This window comes from Pomacea canaliculata, linkage group LG9 (genome assembly GCF_003073045.1).
Source record: "Pomacea canaliculata isolate SZHN2017 linkage group LG9, ASM307304v1, whole genome shotgun sequence".
Lineage (NCBI taxonomy): Eukaryota > Metazoa > Mollusca > Gastropoda > Architaenioglossa > Ampullariidae > Pomacea > Pomacea canaliculata.
In genome coordinates, this window is record NC_037598.1 from 19,117,868 (window position 1) to 19,139,813 (window position 21,946).

The window sequence follows — 21,946 nt, forward strand, 5'->3', positions numbered from 1 at the left end:
TGCACTATGATGACCTGGAAAATATGCAGGGTAGACATGAGGTACCCCTGTGGGAAGCTGGGGGTTAAGTCATAAACGAGCCTGAACAATACATTACATTAATCTTTCAGTGGTGTTAACAACTGACCACTGAAATTAACTTTCTAAGTTGTGAACTTCTCAATGATTGGTTTCCTTCCAAATATCCTTACTCCAAATGAAGACAACACAATCAGGGTCTATTTAGAGGTTGTAAATGAACTATGTTCCTCCATATTTTTACTTTAGCACACATTAAATACTTCATTTTCTGAGAAGTTCCCTCCCTGAAGCATGCAAGCTTTGGAGCATGAACACTAGTTGTTTTTTTAATCAATATTTTCAATCCATGACGGGATAATAAAGGTTGTCTCCCTGTCTTCCTGATGTAACTGTGAATCCATTCTTATCCACCACAGCCACCACATGCTCCATCACCATCATATCCAGCCCCACATCCAGCTCCACCGGCATCACCACCTCCTCCTCCAAAATCTCCTGCATAGTCAATGAAACCCCCTCCTCCTGCTCCTCCAGTATCAAAGCTTCCTTGACTGTCCCCAAACTGGGCATCATGATCCTCAAAAAGACCGTCCCGGCAGTTGCCACCACCTCTGGCACTATCGTCCTCACAGAAGGCATTGAAGCCACTGTTATCATCATAAGAAACATAGCTATGTTCAGTACTATAAAAGTCATCCATACCATTGCTATAGTAGGAGCTAAAGTGGTCATCAGCTTGTGGCTCATCTTTCCTGCTAAGGTAGAAATCGCTGCTGTCATCACCATGCTCACCTCTAAAGAAGCTACTGTGGGGCTCTTCTCCATGATGATACAAACCATCATCACTTTCATGCAGGCCGCTGTGCTCGACATCATATAAGTGTTCAAAGTCACTACCTGGAATGTGATTAACATAGCGGTCACCACCATCCTCATGAATCTCTCTGACATTGTCGTGAGAATACACATCATGGTGACTGTACTCCTCACCCAAAATGTCTCCATTTGCTTGATCATAGCCTGTGAAAAAGTCAGCTGGGGGAGGTGGATCATCTGGAAAGTCATCAAATCCATCAATGCCATTGGCCATTGCTTGGCAGTCTTCGTACTGGAAGTGACTCTCCAGAGGTGGGGGAGGTGGGAAGAAATCATCGTTGAAATCATCGCTGTCCTTTCCCATGCCTGCATGGCTCCCCATTCCAATATCATTCTCCTCAAGGTGCAGCATATGAAGGCCATTCTCCACTGAAGAAACACCATGCTGGCCACCGTAAGACAAACCATTTGAAAGTCCCAGGTGGTCAGCTGCACTATCCTCACTCATGTTGTGGGCTGTCTCTGTGTTGCTGCTATCATTCTCTTCCCCCAGGGGAAGCAGGCCATCATCTAAAGATGCACTGTTGACTCCTGAGTCAACAACATCTCCATTCTGACTGTCAGAATGGTTGTTAAGAACTTCTCCTTGTGTGTTGCCTCTCTCCTCAGCAGCCTCACCATAAGCCTCAAGATCTTCTCTTGAGGATTCTCTGACTGTAGGCAAAGCATCACTGGCACCTTCCTCTGCACTCACTATTGCAATGACATCATGAACCTCTGAGTGATTAACCCCCTCCATGCCACCATAAAAAGAACTATATTCCTCGCCATTATGTCTCCCAAATGCACTCATGCCCCTGTCTCTCTGCTCATCGTCTTCCTCCTGTGTGTGCTGCTGCTGCCGAGTGCGTCTAGCTTCCTCTTCTGCTCTAGCCTGCACAGCTTCCAGATGGCGCTTACGGAGCAGGTGGTTGGATGGTGCTAAAGCCAGGAACCCAGCAGCCATAACAAGCATAAGACTCTCTGCTGGAAGGCGCCGTCTGGGTTTGGGAAGTTCCCATCAACCTCATCCTCTTCTATTTTGCTTGGATCCCAATCCTTTGGTCTGGGCTGACACAGCACCTGGTCAATAGACACAATGCTAATCAGAATGCTTGAATGGTGCAGATTCTATTATGTGGCTAGGATTTCCATGCTCCACATTATCATAAGGAATACAAAGTGGATAGGAAAAAGCTCTTGAAAAATTTAGTACTTACATCACTACATACACACCTATATTCGATATCAATTGTCATGGGTGACTACTTTTTAAATTTGGACATTTTTCCACCTACTCCTAAGGAGGATAAATGTTCTCTCTTGTGCATGCCATGTAGACATGTTCACAAGAACTGCATACAAGAATGTATCACATAGGTTGTTCTTATTAAACTGTTATGTTATTATTTATTTAGCAGCTTGTAAACAGTTTGTACTGATGTTTTTAACATGAACAAGGATAATGCTAATAAAACATGAAACATCTCCTAGCAAAAAGCCTTCAGCAGTACTGGTTTTGATGCATAAAATAAACAACCAGTGACAGGGGGTTATGATGCCCTACAAAAAGTGAGACAGTCAAATATTATGTCATTCACATTAATTTACACACCCACAGGCTCACATATATCTTACATGTAACAAGGCCACAGAAAAAGCTAAAGCAAGGTTTTCAGCCACTTCATTGCCAGCATCGCCGCTGATCTCAATCATGCCTGTGTCAAGCTCTACTGTGGCTGACTCTATCTGGAACTTGTGCTCAGAACCTGTGTAGTTACGTTCAAACGAGAGAAAGGTCCACTGCTTATTGGAGAACTTGAAGAACCGAACCTCAAGGTGCCCAGGGTCTCCAGGGAGTCGTCGGTGTCCATTGCTTGTTGCTGAAGCTGTTGCAACATGTCAAGATTGTATTTTTATTTTTGAAATGTACTTTCATTCTCTTTTTAAAAAAATGAAACAGGCACAGGTTAGCAGCATCATCATCTGTACAGATTAAATTTTCTGTACATCAAATAATAAATATTAAATGATGTATGAATCAAAAGACTACATCTGTCAAGCAATTTATCTCTGCCATAAGAACAAATCTGACAAAAGAGAAGCATGATACATTCCAGTAACTATTTTGTTTGCAACTTACTGGCTTGCTAAACTGACAGTTGTTTCCTCTATCCATATCCAAAATTTGGGTTTCAATACACTTTTTTGATAGGTGCTATTAACAAATGTTTAGGTTAACGGCCTTAAAGTTTGACCATGACATCTACTGGCTGTTCAAGGCATTTTCTACATCAATGGGTGAATAACATAAAGAATAGATCCTGTTTCCACAGAATCACTGTTACTGCCACTATTCACTGAAGTAAATCTTCCATCTCGCATTTTCTAATACAGCTGAACTCTTTCAAGTAAGTGAAGTTTTTTGCATTTTTTTCTGTTTAAATTCTTCTTGCATTATTCTTCTGAATGAATCATAAACTCTTCACATGATTTTAACAGATCATGAGAAAGAAAGCAAATGCACTTTCACAGCTGGCCAGTAATGAGATACCTGTATCCTCTCCAAGTTTCTATTGCATTTATCTAAAGAAACATTTATCAGTGAATAATGATAATAGTAGTACTTTGAATATACAAGGTAAATTCTGGACCTGTTCTGCTGCTATCAGAAACACCTGAACACACAAAGCAAAAGCAGATGAGTCAATGCTGAATGCCTCTGGGCTGCACCCAGTTCATCAAGAGAGGCAAAATCTCCTCAGCTGTGAAACTAACCCACCATGAAACAACCTTGCAAGCTCAACTAATGAGAAGGCATGGCTAGGCACCAAAAATAAAAGAAATAAATAAACCCATAGCAGTTTCTTACAATAAAGCCTAACAAAACAGTCCCAGATTATAGGTCAATAGTTTGAGAGGTAACATAGCTCACTTTATATGCTGCTAATAACTGTGAGATGCAAATCAGCCTAAAGAAAAATGTTGAAAAACATGCTACATTAAAACTTAATCCCAAAAACGAATTGTGAAAAGAGAAAAAAAATGTATTCAAATACCAGAACCAGTTGCATGCACATTTGTATGCAAATCGATCTTCATTAATCATGATAAAGGGGAATAAAATGGTTCCATAGTAACTGTTGATACAGTGGTCACTGTCTATGAAAAGCAGATTCCAGTCCTCTCTTTCTGCCACCCTTCTTGAGAAAAAATACTCTAGCAGAATTGACTACTCAGATCAACTGTTAACAGACACAAAATTTACAAATAAACCTGCTATAAAGTATATGGTAACTCTAGTTAGCATCACATATGAAGAGGCAACAAAGCAGAAACATCAGCAGGTAACCAGTGTAGCTGTCAGAAGGGGTACCGAAAAAATGAACCTAGTGCACACCAAAGAGACGAACTGTAAAGCCATCTGTTTTTACACATAAATATGTCTGCACTAAATCAAACTGTCAGACATTCTTAATAGTCTAAATCAGGTCTTTTTAGGTACAATCTCTTTATGAAACTTTATAGTAAAATTCGTAACCTTCCACTCTCTCAACACTTAGTTAACATCAATAACAGACACATACAGTAAAATCTAAAGGACATAATTTCACAAACTTCAAAAAAATTTGTAGTACTAAAAAGACAAAGCAGATGAAAACACAGAAGATTACAGTAGATGCAAGGTCATTTCAGTGCAAAAGCAAAAAGATAACCATTTAAGCACACTACTAAACAGTATTTTGTCTGCCTTCTCTGTCTGGTGCCTCTGTTTTGTTCTGAATGTACCTGGTTGTGCAACCACAGGCTTATGTGTACCTGTCCATCTGCCAAGCACCATGCCCCAGTCTCCAGAGTGGTTTTTCAACAGCACTGCACGCTCTCCATTCTTCATGTCAAGGGTCACACATCGTGACCGGTTCTTCACCTGTCAAAAGATAACCCCGTTGCTACTTTTCATTATAGAAAATACTTAGAATATAAAATAACATAGCAGTGAGAAGGTGTGATGGTGGTAGTGATGATGATTTATAGGTAGTGGTATAGGCATAGTAGCAACGGTCAATATCAGCAATAAAACTATGTTGCTTCTCTGGAAACCACTGCAGGCATGTGGTAATTCATTTACTCCTTAAGCTAGAGTTGCTACATGAAAGTATTTTTACAGCATTTAAAAAAGAATATGGCTAAGGAAATTCCAGTCTGAATTCTAGAGCTTTTTCCTATTTGTGCAAAAGGAGGCAACTTCAATTAATAATAACAATGATGATGATGATGATGATGATGATGATGATATGATGATGATGATAGGCATTAAATGCACGTTCATGAATGGAGGAAACAGTGAAAACCATCAAAAGTCAACCATAACACCCATTCTTACTGTTGATGTGACTGGTGACAGTCACTATAGTATCAACTACCCCTTTGTATGTACATAAATAGGAAACTACTCACAAGCTCTGGCAGTGGAAGCTGATCTGCCCCTATCAGATGACCGACAGCAGTCATTTTGTCTTTGTAAAACACATGGACGGCTGACATCATGAGAGGCAGGCTGTGGATGATGCGGCAGGTGAACACTACTCGTTTTGTATGATTTAACAGGCTGAAATTACACAAGATCACAACAATATTCATGCAAGACAGTTAAAAACTCACAAATTTACATAGCTGTGCATATTAGATCATGATATCTCATTTAGTTGATTGGTTTACTAGAAAGCGATTCCACTCTGAGGTGATTTCACACTATGGGGGAGAGGGACAATAAAAGGGGAAGGATCCAGATTATCCAGAGAAAACCCCCATGACCAGCCCATGAAAGTGTCCCAAGACAAGATCTGAACCCAGGACCTCTGCAGTGCAGTGGTAACAAGTGACTGGATGGCTGATTAGGCTTTTGGTACTGTTTACTGTTTCCTTTTTTTAAAAAGGATATGACTAGTGACCAGGCCCGACGAGAGGGGGGTGGGGGGGGGTCTGGTGTACCCGGGCCCGTGGCTGTGAAAGTGAGCATCTTTAGTAGTTGGTAGGCCTTTTTGCTGTTACCCTATGCGATTCCCTCATCTATGGTTCAGCATTGGCCCTGGATTCAACTACCCACCTTCATCCCTTTCCTGGAGGAACAATTCACTTCTCTGTACTTGAAAACTGCTTCAGGTTTGTTTTTCCTCTCTTCCAGACCCTCTTTTGGTCACAGATATCTAGGATGTTGTTCATGACCCAGGGTTGTCCTTTCTTCCTTTGATGCCTAGTGCTTCTTAGGCTGTTGACAGTAGCACCTCTTTAATATTTCTACATCAAAGTCCACTGATGTAGTCCCATGAATTTACCTCCAACACTATCCTGAAGTATTCACACAATGTTTGGTTTTAACAGCTTCTCCAGATTGAAACATATTCAGGGGATGTTTGGGTGGCACTTCATCCACAGCTTTAATGCAGACTTGTTAAGACAAGGTCATGTTAGCACCTGAATGTCCTTGTCTTGGCCTTGTGGATGATGGATGTGAAGTGTTTAAGCAGCAGGATAAAGCCAATTTTGATCATGGACCAATCCATGTCCTATGAAGGACCTGCTTGCTATCACCAAAACAGGTGCAAGCATCTATCCAAGTGCTCCCCTCAATGACTGGTAAAATTCCAGGGATGAATGTGTAATTGACCTGGTGACTGCCAAGTTGTTGTGTCCTTGCTTTCTTGTGAGGATGTAGGGTATTGGTTAGGGTAAGTCCATGGCTCTGCACAAAGGTATAAGGCTCCTGTTGCTGGCTTTGGCAAGGCCAAATTTACCCACAGTTTATATTGCTGGTAGGCATTTGGTCCAACCTTGGTGTTCCTATCACTGAAGATCACAACAAGAGTATTGCTTTTTGCTTTGAAACCTTGTCGAGCTGTTGACGAAACTCCTCCACTTTGCTGTCTTTGAGTGTGGAAGTCAGAGCATACACTTGGACAACAGTGACATTGTAAGGCTTGGTAGAAATGTGAATGGAGATAAGCATGCCTTATGGGGATGTACAATGGTGACATTGTAAAGTTTGGCAGAGATGTGGATGATCAGCATCCCCTGACATAAATGTAAAATGGTGACATTGTAAGGCTTGGTAGAGATGTGAATGGAGACCACTATACAATGATAAGAATGTACGATGGTAACATTGTAAGGCTTGAGGTGTGAATCAGCATTCTGATGTGAATAGGGGGTCGCTGAGAGCAAGCACAGGCCCCGGGGCAGACAGCATGCTAAAACAAGTAGCTGGTAAAGCTCATAGATTCAAGAGTGACAAGAAGCTAAAGACAGGCAAAAGTTATGTCAGACAAATCAGTAAAATAGCATGGTGCTTGTTCCTAATTTCAACTGTCCGATTCTCCACTAGCAAGTCAGCCTTACAACATCACCTCCCCACCATTGGCAGAAAACAAGGTGAAAGTCACTCTCAACATCAATGAGTCATCATCATCAGAAGCAGTCATCACACAGCTTGACAGTGTCACCTGTGTCTATCAGCTATATACAGGAATAGTCAAAGGTCACAAAGATACAACCACAGTGCATCTAGCTCAGCACTCGCCAACAGGACTGCAGGTGACAGTGAAACGGATTAAGCTAGAAAACTTAGATCATGAGATCTCTTGTGTACAGAAAGATGTTGTATTAACCAAGCAGCTACAATGTGAGACTGTTCTCCCACATTACTGTGGACATACATGCCTGTTATGGCTATAGTTCTTTCCACAACTCTCACTCTATGGTCATAGGAAGCCAGCGCTTATGAACAGTCTATGACTATCCCTACATGCTGATGGTTGCCTACAGTATTTCAGTCCAGAAATTCTTGAACAGAATCTGGCTGTTTCTCAGTGATTGTAAAACTAACCTGATGATCTTACAGCTAGAATTAGGCTATTTTACAGTGATTGTTTTTGAGACCAGCATCCGTTATTATTATGTTTATGTGTTTTCTTTTTAATGAAGCGCTTTGAGCCCACCTTTAATGGTGGGGACAAACGCTATATAAATAAACATATTATATTATATAAATAGAGATCAGCATAGCTGATGTAGATGTACAATGGTGACACTGTAAAACTAGGTAGGGATGTGAGTGGAGATCAGTGTGCCTTATGTAGATGCACAGCTGATGACAGCCCCAATCACATTCCTATTTATGAGGAAGACCAAACCATTAGTTCTTTGCAATGATAAATCCAAACTCAGCCTAGGTCCTACAACCACAGACATTGTCACTTACGTCTATGGTCCTGAAAAAAAAAAATAAAGCTGCGAATTTTATTTATAGTTCCAGACCACCTTCCACTAATTCCAATGTACATCAAGCATCAAACATTATTTTCCTGTGTTTAAATTTCATGTTCTTTTACATAACGTTACATACTTTTAATCAAGACTTCTGTTATTATTCCAGCACACATTTATCATACATTATTCTTTCCTTTTTAATATCATTGTTTTAATACCATAACTTGATGCCTCATTTTATCATGACCTATAGTGTGTGTTTCGTTGCATGGTTATGAGCACAATACCCTACAATACAAGTAAACTTTGTCATTACTAATCAATAATATTAGCTAAATACTTGTCTGCATCTTTTAAGACTTATACCCCAAGGTATGCAACTTTCAATTACACTTTAGATATTTATATATGTTTTTAGTCACTGACCTAACCAAGCCTCAAGCCTAAAGCCTTCTTCCTTAAATTTGGGCATGCTAATCATATAATTACAGAATTTGACACAGATGTCAAACAAAAGACTGTTATCTCATCTGCTCTTGTTCTGTCACGACAAGGGAAACTGAGGGCTTTGTTTGATAAACATGTTGCTAAATACTACCATTGAGTTTCACACAACTGAACCATTGTATCAAACATACACCAAAAATAGCTGCTCACCTCTGATGTTAAGAATCCACTTCAGGTTTAGATATATTTAACTTGCTGCCATGATTTAGCCAATTCATAGATATCTCAAATGAAAGATACGCATTTTGAAAAACAAGGCTATTCAAGAAACATTAACTTTAAGCCCTCATTAATTATTTCCATGGAAGCTGTAAATAAACATAAGTCCTCTTTCTTCATTTCTACTCTTGAAATGAGGAAAATATCTGTTTCTTGTTGAAAATAATAGATATGATGAAAGAAGAGAACCTGCAAGGCAATAAGACTGCACTGTGAAGTTGCTAAAACTACTGTTTGATTTGGACTCTTAATTCCAATATATTCACACAGCCAAACTGTTTCTTGTTGTAAAGAGATTTAACAGAAGAGTCAGTCAGAGGAGGCATTTGTGTGTCCAAGTATCAACAAATTACATCCTACAAAATAGTCTCCAGAGAAGTGTCTCTGTCAACATGTCATCAAGTTTTAGTCTAAACATGGAGCATTAAAGGTGTGTACAGCAGACAGGAGCACAGAAGCACAGAGTGAAAGATTTCTCATTTCTCTTTACATTATCAAACTGACTGTAGGAAAAATCAATGCACTAGAATTTATGAGCATTTTATGTGGACAGAAGGAGAAATAAATGATATATAACAGGATGGGTTTTCTATTTTCAAAAGCGTCTTTGATATACAAACTGTTCATCATTGTAAATTTGCAAGCACTTTTACAGACAGAGCAGGAGATACAGGGTGTTTAATTGTGACTTAATAAAGCAAAATCATGAAACAATGAATAAACAGAATGCATGAATCCTTGATTTATCTACTAAGGTTTAAATCATTATCGCCTGCCCATTTAAAGGATTAATGGGGTGCAATTTCTTTTCTCATGTTTGTATAAAAAAATGATGATATTTCCCCAAATCTCTTCTGACTTGATATTCGCCTACAAACATTACTATGCATGGAAAGAGGTCCAAATTGTGACCTCATAATGCATTCCATCAATACTTTCCCTCTTTCTCTGATTATTATAATCTTAGCATTTCCAAGATATAAACTAAGTATTTGAATGGGTCTATTTCTATGCTTCTCTAAGGCTACTGTATTCCATTTCACATAACCTGTCACTTTGACTCTTCCACACATAAGAAAAATGCTTTTAAAATATACCTGATTAAGAAATACTTTGTTTCTTACTTGCTGTGCTAGAGCATTTCTTGATGGTATTTAAATGTTTACACTTTGTGTCTATGTGTATGGGTGTCCTGTGCATGTGTTTTAGTAGGGATTATCTCCATATACACGCATATATTTATATACACATACTGTGATATATGTATATATTTATATATATACATGCATATATATATATAAATTATATAATTTTTTGTGTGTGCTTTCTTGGTTATGATTGATCTATGTACATGTATGACTGTGTAAGGATTGTAGATTTCCTTCTTGTTACTTTTACCCAGTTTTAAATTTGTCCTCTTTGTAAAGCATGGTATGTCTAGCTTTGATTGAGGTATAGTGTTCAACAAGTCTCATGATGATTATCATTTATTTATTATTTGTGGCAACAGTATCATGTACTGAGATACTACCTCTATGTAATCAAAAAACTGTCACACTACTAGCCCTTTAACAAAATTAACTATATTAAATACATTTTAAAAAACAAAGAAAAAGAAAATCAAATGAATCCTCACAAATTCTAGTGAGGTTTAAACTTTAATCTTCTGGCTTTTTAATAAGATGCAGTTATAAAAAATTGCTGACGAAAAAGAAGAAACACAAAAATCATCATAAATAAAATTAGGTTAACAGACTGCACAGCATGACTACATGAAACACCTGCTCTAGTTTGCATGTTTCTCACCTGTGTGAAGCCACAGAGCACTTGTTTTCTACACCTGGTGGAAGACGAGGGAGTGGCACAGGACCCCAAATGGACTCCACTGTTTCTGGCATGATGCAGTCCTGGTAATTTCCAGATTTAAGTGCCAGAATACAACCACCGGTGGTGGGAGGTGCTACACTCCACTGTAGCTCAACCCCACACCATCTCCCATGTCAACGTAATCCTGCATCGTAACACCTCGACCATTGCCCAATGCTTGAATTTTGTCCAGCATGCGTAATCTGGCACTTCCGATCTCTTCAGTCACTCCAAGACAAAAACGGCCACTTTTCTGAAGCAGATCCACCATGACTACATCATTGTATTTGGTATCAAATGTAAAATTGGCATTTAGCCTGATGTCATTGGTCATGTGCCGTGGGCTGCCACGAACTGTGGCTATAGAATCTGAGACATAAAGAGCTCTGTTAAAGTTCTGATAGCCAGTGTTGTACCATAGCTTCAGTTTGTACTGAACCTGCGACTGCTCAGGTAAACCAACAACACGAGCAGATTCCAAAAGCACTGTTGTCTGTTTGGTGACCAAAGCAGCAAAGTCAGCGGCATCCATATGAAATAACTTGCCTGCAGGTGGTTCTCCTCGAAACATGGCACCACTCTGAGCAAAAGGTTCATTGAATGTTTTTTTCCATAAATGTCTGGTGCGTGCATCCGAGACAGTCAGCTTCGAGCCTGCTCGTCTATCGTTGACAGAATCATCATGGTTAAACAGATAGGAGAGTATAGAGACTGTGTCATGTCGGTAGCTGAAAGGGTGAAGCATGTGTGTATGCCATATAAGGTCAATATCATAGCATGGAACAATGAAAACATGAGGGTGTTTCTTCTTAAGATGAAGAAATCTTTTGTATCTCACCAGTGCCTGATTAAGGAATTTTTCATCTCTGTAGTGAGGAAGACTTACTTGGTAATAAAAAATCTTCTGTCTTGCTACTGCTGCAATTAAATTGTATGAAATCTTTGTGACTGATGCAAACTCAGAATCAAACCAAGGACTAATGGGACCATCTGCTTCAAAGGGTACGCTGGGATATTCACGTCGCCAAAGCACCCGAGACTCCTGTAGACTCTGTTTCCTGCGTTCACGGTCTAAGATTCTATGATCCACAACTGTGCCCACAACACGCTGACAATCCTTTTCATAAGCCAAAGGATTGAGCAGATGACAATGCCACACCCACTCTATGTCCAGGGGTGCAACAAGGACACGGTCAGAATATTTTGCAGCTAATGGTAGCCAAAGTTTTTCATAGCGTTGGATGGCATACTCCACAGCTTGTCCCCCATGCAGTTCTATCTTCTTATCAACAGTCTGCAAAAAGTCCAGGTGATACAAAGATGCCTGGCGTAGGTCAAGGCTGAATGACATGTCTCCTGGACTGAATGCCATGACAAGAAAATGCTGCTTCTTCTCTCGAAGAACCCTTCTGCACTCATCTCATTGTCTAGGATCTGAAACAGAATTTTTAAAATGTAAGCAATTCATAGGAATTTTATAAACAGTTTTTATGGCATCATATGGGACAGATAAAAAATTATCTCAAAATAAGTGATGTCTTCATAAAAAGCGCAAAAAAGATTTTTTCTTAATCTGCTAAATACAAATGGGCACAGCATAAAAATCTAATATCCTTCCATAGGTAAACTCATTGTGGCCCTTTAAAATTTTAACAAATCTGAATATTAAAACATATTGGTTGTCTAGTGACTATCACAAACCAGGCAATATCTTGATTGTAGGAAAAATGTTGTGATCCAATAAGTTTATTATGCTTGGTTTCTTAGCATCTTACCTGACTCTGATGCTGGTCAGAGACATTCAATAACAAGTTTTTTATTACTATAATAACAACAGCCACATCTAAAATTAAATTTAAACCTTTGCTTATTGTTAAACATTTCTACTAAAAGATAGAGGGATATCAAAACTAAGCCCAAGTTGCAAAATGATTTTTGATGTTATCAAAAATAAGGCCTAAGAAACACCAGCCAGGGTATAGGACCCATGAGTTCACAACCAAGGAGACTAATCGGTTGAAGGATCTCATGTATGGTCTCATTAGGAGAGGAGATAGACACTCCCTAGTATCGAATATTGAACCTGTGGTGTGATCTGCCTGCTGGATCAATGAAGGACTTCAGATTAATCTTAAAGACTGCTACTAGGAGCTGGTGGTCTGAAGCAAAATCTGCACATCTTCTCACTCAGACATCTTGGAGACTCCTTCTCCACTTTCGAGCAACTTCTATATGGTCAATCTGGTTTTACGTCTGGCCATCAGGGGAAGTCTAAGTTGTCTTGTGTATATTTATTGTGGGAATACAGTGCCACCTATGATGTGGTCAACAGACTAGTACAGCAGCAGAAATGTATAGGTGACCAGCAAAGTCATGATTAACACCAATGGCAAACAACAGAGATCTACTACAATGCAGTGCTCAAGGAGAAAGACATTTTTAAGTACTTGGAAGATACCTTTTCCAAAGACAGCAGCAGCACTTCAGGCATCCTCATCAGAATTGCAATAGCAATATTAGCAATGGCCAGTCTTGATAAGACAACACCATCAGGTTTTCCACCTGTACAAACTGTACAATTTCTTCACAGTTTCCATCCTGCCTAAGGAGGCTGTTCCAAATATCCTAATCAAAATTCAGCAGCAGCCCCTTCTCACTACAGCAGCACAAATTGGTCTAGTTCAGCCATGTGGTCTTGTTCTTTAGTGTATCTTGGAGGGAAAAGGGAACTGATGCCAAGGATGACAGAAGAAAAGCTGGCTAGCAGACATGAAGGAGGGGCCTGGTCATTTCATGCTGGGTTCACTCATCACCACTCAAAACAGGCCTAAATGTCATGTCTTGTCACCTGCTGTGTCTATCCAAATGTGCCCCTCTGATGACTAGTACCAGTGGACCAGCATAACCATTTATCAGGTGGTACCAGTCAAAAAATGAATGAATAAATGAAGAGATGTAAGACACAGAAGAACTTTCAAAACTTGCTGTTTTCAGACTTGTTTTGTAGAATAACTATTATAAGAACACCAAAAAACCTAGTGCTGTATAAGAAATGATACAATCATAGCTCTGTTATCTGTTGGTCTTTCTCTCTCCCCTTCCCCTACACAACTGAACTTTTCTTATCTCTGCTATGCCTTCTTTTTTTACTGGAAAAAATCCATCAAAAATATTAACATCACATCAGACAATAAATACAGCTTCCTTTACCTGTTGAGCAACACAGGACTCTTAAGCTCAGTACCAATTATTGCGCTAGATTGTGCATTACCTGCATGATATCATGTTTAAAAATAGCTTCTACTCTGGAAAAGATAAGGCCTGCAAAGGAAATCTTTCATAAGCTGTTATCCAACTGTACAGCTTTCTGGGCAAAATGCCATGCCAACTGAATTGAAGAATATTCATGTAATGTGGTTTATGTAAATATGAATTTATAAATAAGTGCTAATTTTATTTTATTAGCAATGACAAAGGCTCTTGAAACTGAGAGGTAACAAAACAAATTTGTAACTGCTTCATCTGATATGAGGGAAAGTTGACATTTTGAGCCCGCCTTTAATGTTGGGGAACAGCACTATATAAATAAACATTTTTGTTCTTACAAACTGAGCAAGACTAAAGTATATTCCTTGTGTTACACTTTCATCTTTGAAATAAGGCAAGGTCCCTTGACAAAATCCCCATGGAAACAAGTGAAAAAGTGCTTGAATGCTTTTAAATGTTTTAAGCATTCTAACTTCTTAGCTCTGCAAGAGCAGCCCACCTTTTAAAAATCACTGACACCTAGGTAACTTTTCTTACAAAATCTTCTCAGCATATCTACTAAGTTCATAAATTCTGTTCAGTTACTTTCAGTCACAAAATATGTAGCAATGCTGGCAATATGATGCAAGTATGCACCCTAAAATAGTACAAAACTTCTACAGACAGGTCATGTGCACTGTTTGAGATGCTGCCTTAAAAAAAAAAAATTCGGTATTCTATGGCACCTGCCAACAGTGATTTTGTTAAGGCTTGCTACTGATCGAAAAAAATACAATAAGACAACTGCTGACAGCACTGCATTTTGCAATGGGACACTCACCTTTCTATGTTGCATTCCTGGTTGGTAACTGTAAACTACATCATGTTTTTGTGGCCTAAATACTCTCCTCAAATAATTTAAACAGCAAATTCTTATACATATGCATGTGTTCCCATGCACACAAAAGACAGTGGAGAGAAAACAATGTATCTAGGCTAAAAAATTAGAAACCTGCAAACTCTGCCAAGTGAAAGACAGACATTCACATGTGCTTTCCTAAACCCACAGCAATCAAACAAAAACAAACAGGAGTTTCTTAAGATAACAGAACCAACAAAACAATCTTGTTTTATGTTACTGCATCCTTTTTTTATATTTGCAACTGTAAAATTTATGGCGTTTGTCTCCATTTCTTTAGATGCTAATGTGTTGTATGTAAATAATTCTAGAATTGTTAGTTTAAATTTGTGCTTTATTCCCTTCAGAAAGTCCTTTGGCTTTTGAAGATGTTAAAGAGGGGTGTAATGTGAAGATAATTTCTGCAAAAAATCAAGCAGGTGTTGATGTCATGATTTGCAAGAGAAAAAAAAGGGAGTTCTTCCACTGGTCATTGTCATGTATGTCCAGCTATTTCGAAATTTGCCCCTTTCCACCTTCTCGTTTATGGTTATATTACTGAAAACATTTATTTTACATTTGTGTTCTTGTTATTTGGTTCCTCTTGTGTTTTTCTGTATTTGATTTTATTCTTCATTTAGTACGGTTGTTTATTCTTTTATAACTCATATCTTATTTGTTTCTTTTCCTGTCCCTTGTATGCTGTTCATGTTTCAATTTTGTTCTTAAGCGCTAAGAGCACACTCCTTGAGAGTGTGAGTATGCACTTTACAAATTTTGCATTTACTATTATTTATTATATAATTTTATAACAATAAAACAATTTAAATATGGGTGATGATGTATAAAATTTATGCAAAAAATAATTGTAAAATAAATTAAATTAGGCAAATTTTTCTCACATTATGCAGTTTTGGTTTGATGGTTTTTTTTTGTTAAAATATCATATCAAGGGGTCAGACAACAAATAGGTTAATGTATGTTTTGACTAAAGGCCAAATATACAATATACATATGTCCTTGCACAGTCAGAATCACAGCTACGTGTCAATACACATAAACTCATGTTTGTGCATGTGTCTAGACATAATGTCCATGTCATAAACTGATGTGCATAGACATATTTATAAATACATGCATTGAAGCTCCTAACTCTATATGCTCATGTGTATTATGCATTCATGCTCACAAAAATGCATGTACACACACACATACATGTGCATGCATGCTTGCAAAAGCACAGACTAAATGGCTGGCTTGGAAAACCCATCTGTAATCACTCATTTCATCCCATTAACTTCCAGCCTTCACGCACTAATCCAATAATTGCTTTGAGAGAGTACAGAACACCCTTCTGCTAACAAGTCTCTGACCTTCTCTTGTAACTCCTGATTCACCTTTAACCTGGGAGCACAGGCATGTTGATAAACTGCCTCTACCTTTGGAGCAGTGCCTAAGCACTTCTTGAGTGGCATGCCTTTCAACCTTGTCTTGTCTGCTGGATGTTTTAAATTGTTGTGCAATGAAATGTGTGTAGACTTTTAAACCAAATTATCTTGCGCTCTTTTATATCCTTCAGTTGTTTAAGATGTTATGGAAACAGCACAGTAGTAATGCTGATAAATGAAGGAGTTACACTTGGGTATTGACTCTTAACAGTAACTGAAAGTGCCTTACAATCGATGCCTTAACTGCTCTCCTTTTTCGCGTATTTGAGAGCTTCTGTACACATCTTTATAACATCAAAATTCGTTAATGCCTGATTTTAGGGCTGGTTTTTAGTAGTAGTTAAGTTCAGAACAACGGCTGCGAATCACAGTCCGCCTGCTGCGTAAATAATCCTCAAAAATTCATTCTCTCAATTTTTTTTTTAAAAAACCTGAACCGACGACAGGTAGTTAAAAAATACAATGCTGTGTATCAACTCTCTTACATCAAAAACTATTTCGTCGTCCCTAAGTTTACAAACAAATAGAAATGCCGATAAATTTACATCAACAGTTTTTCAGTTCGCAATCTGAGACCTTCATCAGTTCATGGTTAGGTTGACCTAATGAAACAAAGTGTGTCAAATCCAGACTGAACCATTGGAGTGGACTGGGAATAAGAGACACCCATCAGAACCAGAGGAGGACTACTCAACATTTGTTAATGGTCTACAAATTCACTATCCACATCTGCAAAAGGACACGGGGTTAATAGGCTAGAATACTTGCCTGTTGAAACTGTCGTCTGATCGCTTTTCTGCTTGTGTTTACTTCCGGATTTGACGGGTTTTAGAACTCGTGTTTCCGGTCCAACGCACTTCGTATACATGGCCCGCAAGTATTATTCGGCCTAGGCATGACTTTCTGTTCCTCGACAAAGTTTTCGTTAAGTTTCAAAGAACACATATAGCCTGTAAGGTGCACTGCTGTGGGGCACTTCTAATCGCAGCTCTAGGAGAAAGCCAGGCATAGTTGCCGCTCGTGAGTTCTCTCCCGTTAATCGCATCATGATCATTTCTGAAACCATTCCATGGCTGTAACCACTCGCTCCGGCACCAGCATGCAGCGCTTTGCGATATGGATAACAGTTAAACTATTGTGCTGACGTTGCTCGTCTTTGCTAGCACAGTTTGAATGCGTGCTGTATTGTGTGGCTGTAAGACAAGTATATTTCCCTGAAAAATATGCATTATCTGATGTTTGATGCTCACAACACAACCACATGCAGAGAGACGCCGACGCTTATAATTATAGTTAAATACATGCTGTTAAGTGTGTTGTTTAGTAACTTCAAGCTCACTGCACTCTGAGTTGAGTTACTACATTTCTCAAAATCTTTCTGAACACTTCTCTCTGTTCTCAAGATTCGAGCCTACATTTAAACATTGCAGTTCACATAATACAAAATATATATGGGTGAGCTTATGTGAAGTATGTATACACCCAGTACGCAGGGTTGCCGAGAGAAAGCACAGGCCCTGGCGCAGACATCCCTGGGCCCCTTGTAATCGTAAATTATGTTCCCAGTATATAATAATATGCTTACAATTCTATTGTCAATATCAACGTTTTATTCAGGAACGTAATATGGATTGCAAACATTAGGACCGCGATTCTCAACCTGACTTGCTGACAAACGGGGCGCAAAGGCGGTCTTTTTTTTTTTTTATGTTTCTCATATCATATCGGTATTAGTGAAATTAGCTGGCTAAGGGGCGCGCGCGGACTACCTTTTTTCGTCTTGTGGGGCGTCACTAGTAAAAGGTTCAGAAACTCCGCATTAGGACAAGGTATTAGGACAAGGGATCTACATCTCTACTTGAACATTATAGAGTTGTTTATGCCTGATCGAGTGGCTAATAAATGAAAAATGACGTTAACCGGCCTTCCACCACGCTGAACCACGATCGTGGCTTTGCCGGGGAAGCTCGGCGAAAGCAATCTTCGTCGTTTTTATTGCAAAATTCAAGCGTTCTCCTTTCCGAAAATGTATAGGTGTCTTAATTGGATCTAATGTTTATACTTGAGAGCAGCAATAATAAAAACATTAAACATCACCTACTGTCGTCTTCAATTATTAGCCATTGTCTTTGTAGTACTTATATGCAGTGCTTTAAGGATTACAGGATCAAACTTGTAGTAACCCGTTCGATCCATAGAAAAAAAATCCCCAGAGTGAGGAATGTTACGTCAAAGAAAAAGAAAGGAAAATATTGACCAAGGCCGGGCCGCCTTCACAGCCGCGAACACAGGTACACAGATCCCCCTGCACTCCACCTCCCCTTTCATCTGCACTGCCAGTCAGAATACTTATACTTGGGAGACCAAGTATTTATGGACATTAATAACAGAATTGACCTACATACTGTACCTGTACATGACGTCAACTATTTTAATTGTATCTCGGATCGAGAACAGATTATTGTCTCAATTCCACCCGGTCACTAACTGCTTTTTAATGGTGGACCTTTAAGCAATTGGTTGTAAAATGGGTCTTTCAGGGTTATACCGTAGACTAGTATCAAAGCAGCAGTTATAGCGAATATATTCAAAACTAAAATCATACAAGCAAATTGCTCGTCGCCACCTTTTACTGATACGTCTTTTATCTGGATATCTTGACGAAGTCCAGGCCCAATTGAATTGTGACCCAGCACTACCTATAGGAGACAGAATCATATAACACTGATAAAGGTAGTCAAAGGGTAAGCATTTTTCTCTCAGTAAACCTTTTGCTGCAACAGTCTGCGTAATACAAATGCTAGAGAAAGAGAGTTGCCTTTGGCGGACACCGACATCAATTATGTTCGCTCTAGGAAAACTTTTTTAAAAAATAGAAATTAAGCTACTAAGCGGGAAAGAATGAGAAACAACTTCTCACCGGTCACATATTCCGATCGCTACAAAACATCCTCCCCAAAAGGGAACAATAAGGTTTTCTGAGGACTATATCTTGCGGCCAAGTTGTGGGATATTGCAGCAGGAAGAACAATGTATAATTCTATGGTAGTCCAGCGAGGCATATGCCTAGCAAGATGCAAATTAACGTTCTGGTATGACAGACCCCGAATTGGTACTGGCGAAGTCTCAAAATTCGACATATGCACAAACTCGATCTGTGTGTTGGGGCGAAGCAAATACTTATTTTGGCAGGCGATCTCGACACAAGGAAACATTTCGAATTTTCACATGGAGATATTGCGGATGTGGGCATTTAATTCGTGATAATTTGAGTACTATATATACATTCCCTCTTTCTTCATAAACGCGCGCGCAAAACGTTTTCATTCCATATAAAAACCTGCAAATTTAAGTTTTCTTTAAAGTAAAATATAAATCATAAATAAACTTCTTTGTTCGCGTATTGAAAACATATCCAAAACAAAGTCATGTAGCAAGAACACTAACTTTCGCTCCATCCGCCTTATCCGTTCTCAAAAAAAAGTTATGATGAAAATTCATTTGAACAACTGAAACCACAAAGAGGAAATGAAATTTAATTGTAGCAGAACCGGCTTCCAAGATCTTCAAAAAAGTAGCCCTGAAGCAGCTCCGGCACCAACCAGCCAGGCCTCTACCTCTTCATTAATGTCAAAAAAGGCATTCAACAGAGGGCAAAGTGAAGTCCATTCGAACGAGAAGAATATAGGCGAACGTAGGAACAATGAAGCTGTTACGTGACGGTTATATAAAAACTTCCTTGGTCAAAAATATTGTCGAACGTTTGTCTAGTTAAGAATGGATTTTAAGAGAGTAAGCTAATGAATGGCAAACAGCCTGCCTGATCAGCAACAAAACAAACTCTTCATTACTGTTGTCTATGGCATTCCGTAGCGACACATAATTTTCCATAATGACTCACGGTGTGTGTGTGTGCTTTCTCGAAGTCTATGAAAGTACTAAATAATCTACTGAACAGAGAGTGCTGTTCCATTCTGTACTTTGTTCTATAATCTACTCCATGACGTTCCTAAAGCCTGCTTAATTGTTGCATAATGATGTCGCCAAGAACAACGGTGAACCTTTCCAAAACGATTTGACTGAAGATTTTTGCTTGTCTGTATTTTTTGTGCCTCGCCAATTGTTGCCGTTCCCTAAGTCATCTTCTTTGACAGTTTGATGATCATACCTTTCTTCCATTAGAAGATGTACTAAATCCCTGCTCTTTTCATGATACAAGCCTTTGAACAATAAAGGTCTCACCTGTGATTTGGACAATATCTTTTCACCTGACGTTGGCTTTTGATTGGGCAACACTTTATTAGCATATGCTTGAAATTCTGTCACTGGTTGTGGCCTTTGGTCAGAAAGACGAAATTAATTTGACTCACGTACATCTGTTCTTCTAAAAAGGATGGATTACAAATCGATCACGTTTTTGTAAGAAACGAATAGCATCTGGATGTCCTGCTAACTATATAATTACTATACACACTTTACGCTTCGTGTGTGACACAGGTTGGTCTTTAATTAACATCTTCCTAAGAAGAATCTTGACAGAACAGAGGATCAGGCAGCACGATTGCCAACTGTTAATAAGGCTTGGCATTGACAATGATCGACAGGGCTGCTGCTGCTGCCGCTGATGATGATGACGACGATGACGACGATGATCTGTATGTGCGATTTATTTTTATGGCATCGTCGTCGTTACTATAATATTTGTCACAGTCTGTCTTCAAAATTCGATCTTTTCTTTGAACCCTTCTGTACGTCTCTCTCCTTGTAAATTCCCTTTCTCCTGATCCTACCCTTATATTCTGTCGCCTATTAAATGTCGATCTGTGCATGATAAAAAAGGAATCATGATTTCATACCAGGGCGACCCCATAATTATAGACTTTGTATGTTTTCTTTTAAGCCTAACAATCCCACAATAACTGCATATATGGTACGGTGTGGGTCCACGGAAATCACCTTAAGCCGGATGCTCATCAATCAATTACCCTAGCAGCATTGAATATAGGTCCCATATGGGTCCCATAAAGATTGTCCCATATGATCTCGAAAATGCGGTTCTGACTGGATCTCCTAATACAAGCAACTACTTTTAGCCAATGGCAGACGTGCACAGCGACTGTGGCCGCCATTTTAAAATTTTTGTTTCAATTCGCCATTTTGTTCTCCAGCAGCTGAGCGGAAATTTAAGTGTTCTCTAGGATCAATTGCAAGCAGCATTCGACTGTTCGACAATACAGTACGTTTTTCTAACTTATACATACTCTAAGGTAAATATACTAGTTATTTATTCATTCCAATAATGTCCAAATTCAATGCAGAATACCACGCTCAGAGAAGAAGAATTAGAGCAAAAGTTAAGAACTACACGAAAGCAATAAATGCAGAAGTTTTCCAGAAAGAAGTAAAGGCAGGCTCAGCAGTTCTGAACCCTAGCAATTTGATAATTCTTTAGTCGTAATTAATGATGCAGAGAATTCGGAGCTGTCAGAATTTCCTCCAATAACTTGTGATAACGATTTATCTGGCGATATTTCATCAGCTGTTAGCATCCACTCGCGATCGGTTTCAGCTTCGCAATACCTAGATCAGGATCAAAACGAAACAGATGTAATGGAAAGGG

The 21,946-nt window shown here is 39.0% G+C and overlaps 1 protein-coding gene across 1 annotated transcript; it reads right to left on the reverse strand.

Annotated features, from left to right (window-relative positions):
* Positions 1 to 1,785: 1,785 nt before the first annotated feature.
* LOC112571734 lies at positions 1,786 to 17,786 on the reverse strand. The gene is given in 7 exon segments (XM_025250978.1): positions 1,786 to 1,959; positions 2,515 to 2,765; positions 4,666 to 4,804; positions 5,335 to 5,485; positions 10,675 to 10,846; positions 10,849 to 12,168; positions 17,095 to 17,786. Coding segments are annotated over 6 exon segments (2,112 nt in total). The 5' UTR covers positions 12,107 to 12,168; positions 17,095 to 17,786; the 3' UTR covers positions 1,786 to 1,818.
* Positions 17,787 to 21,946: the final 4,160 nt, after the last annotated feature.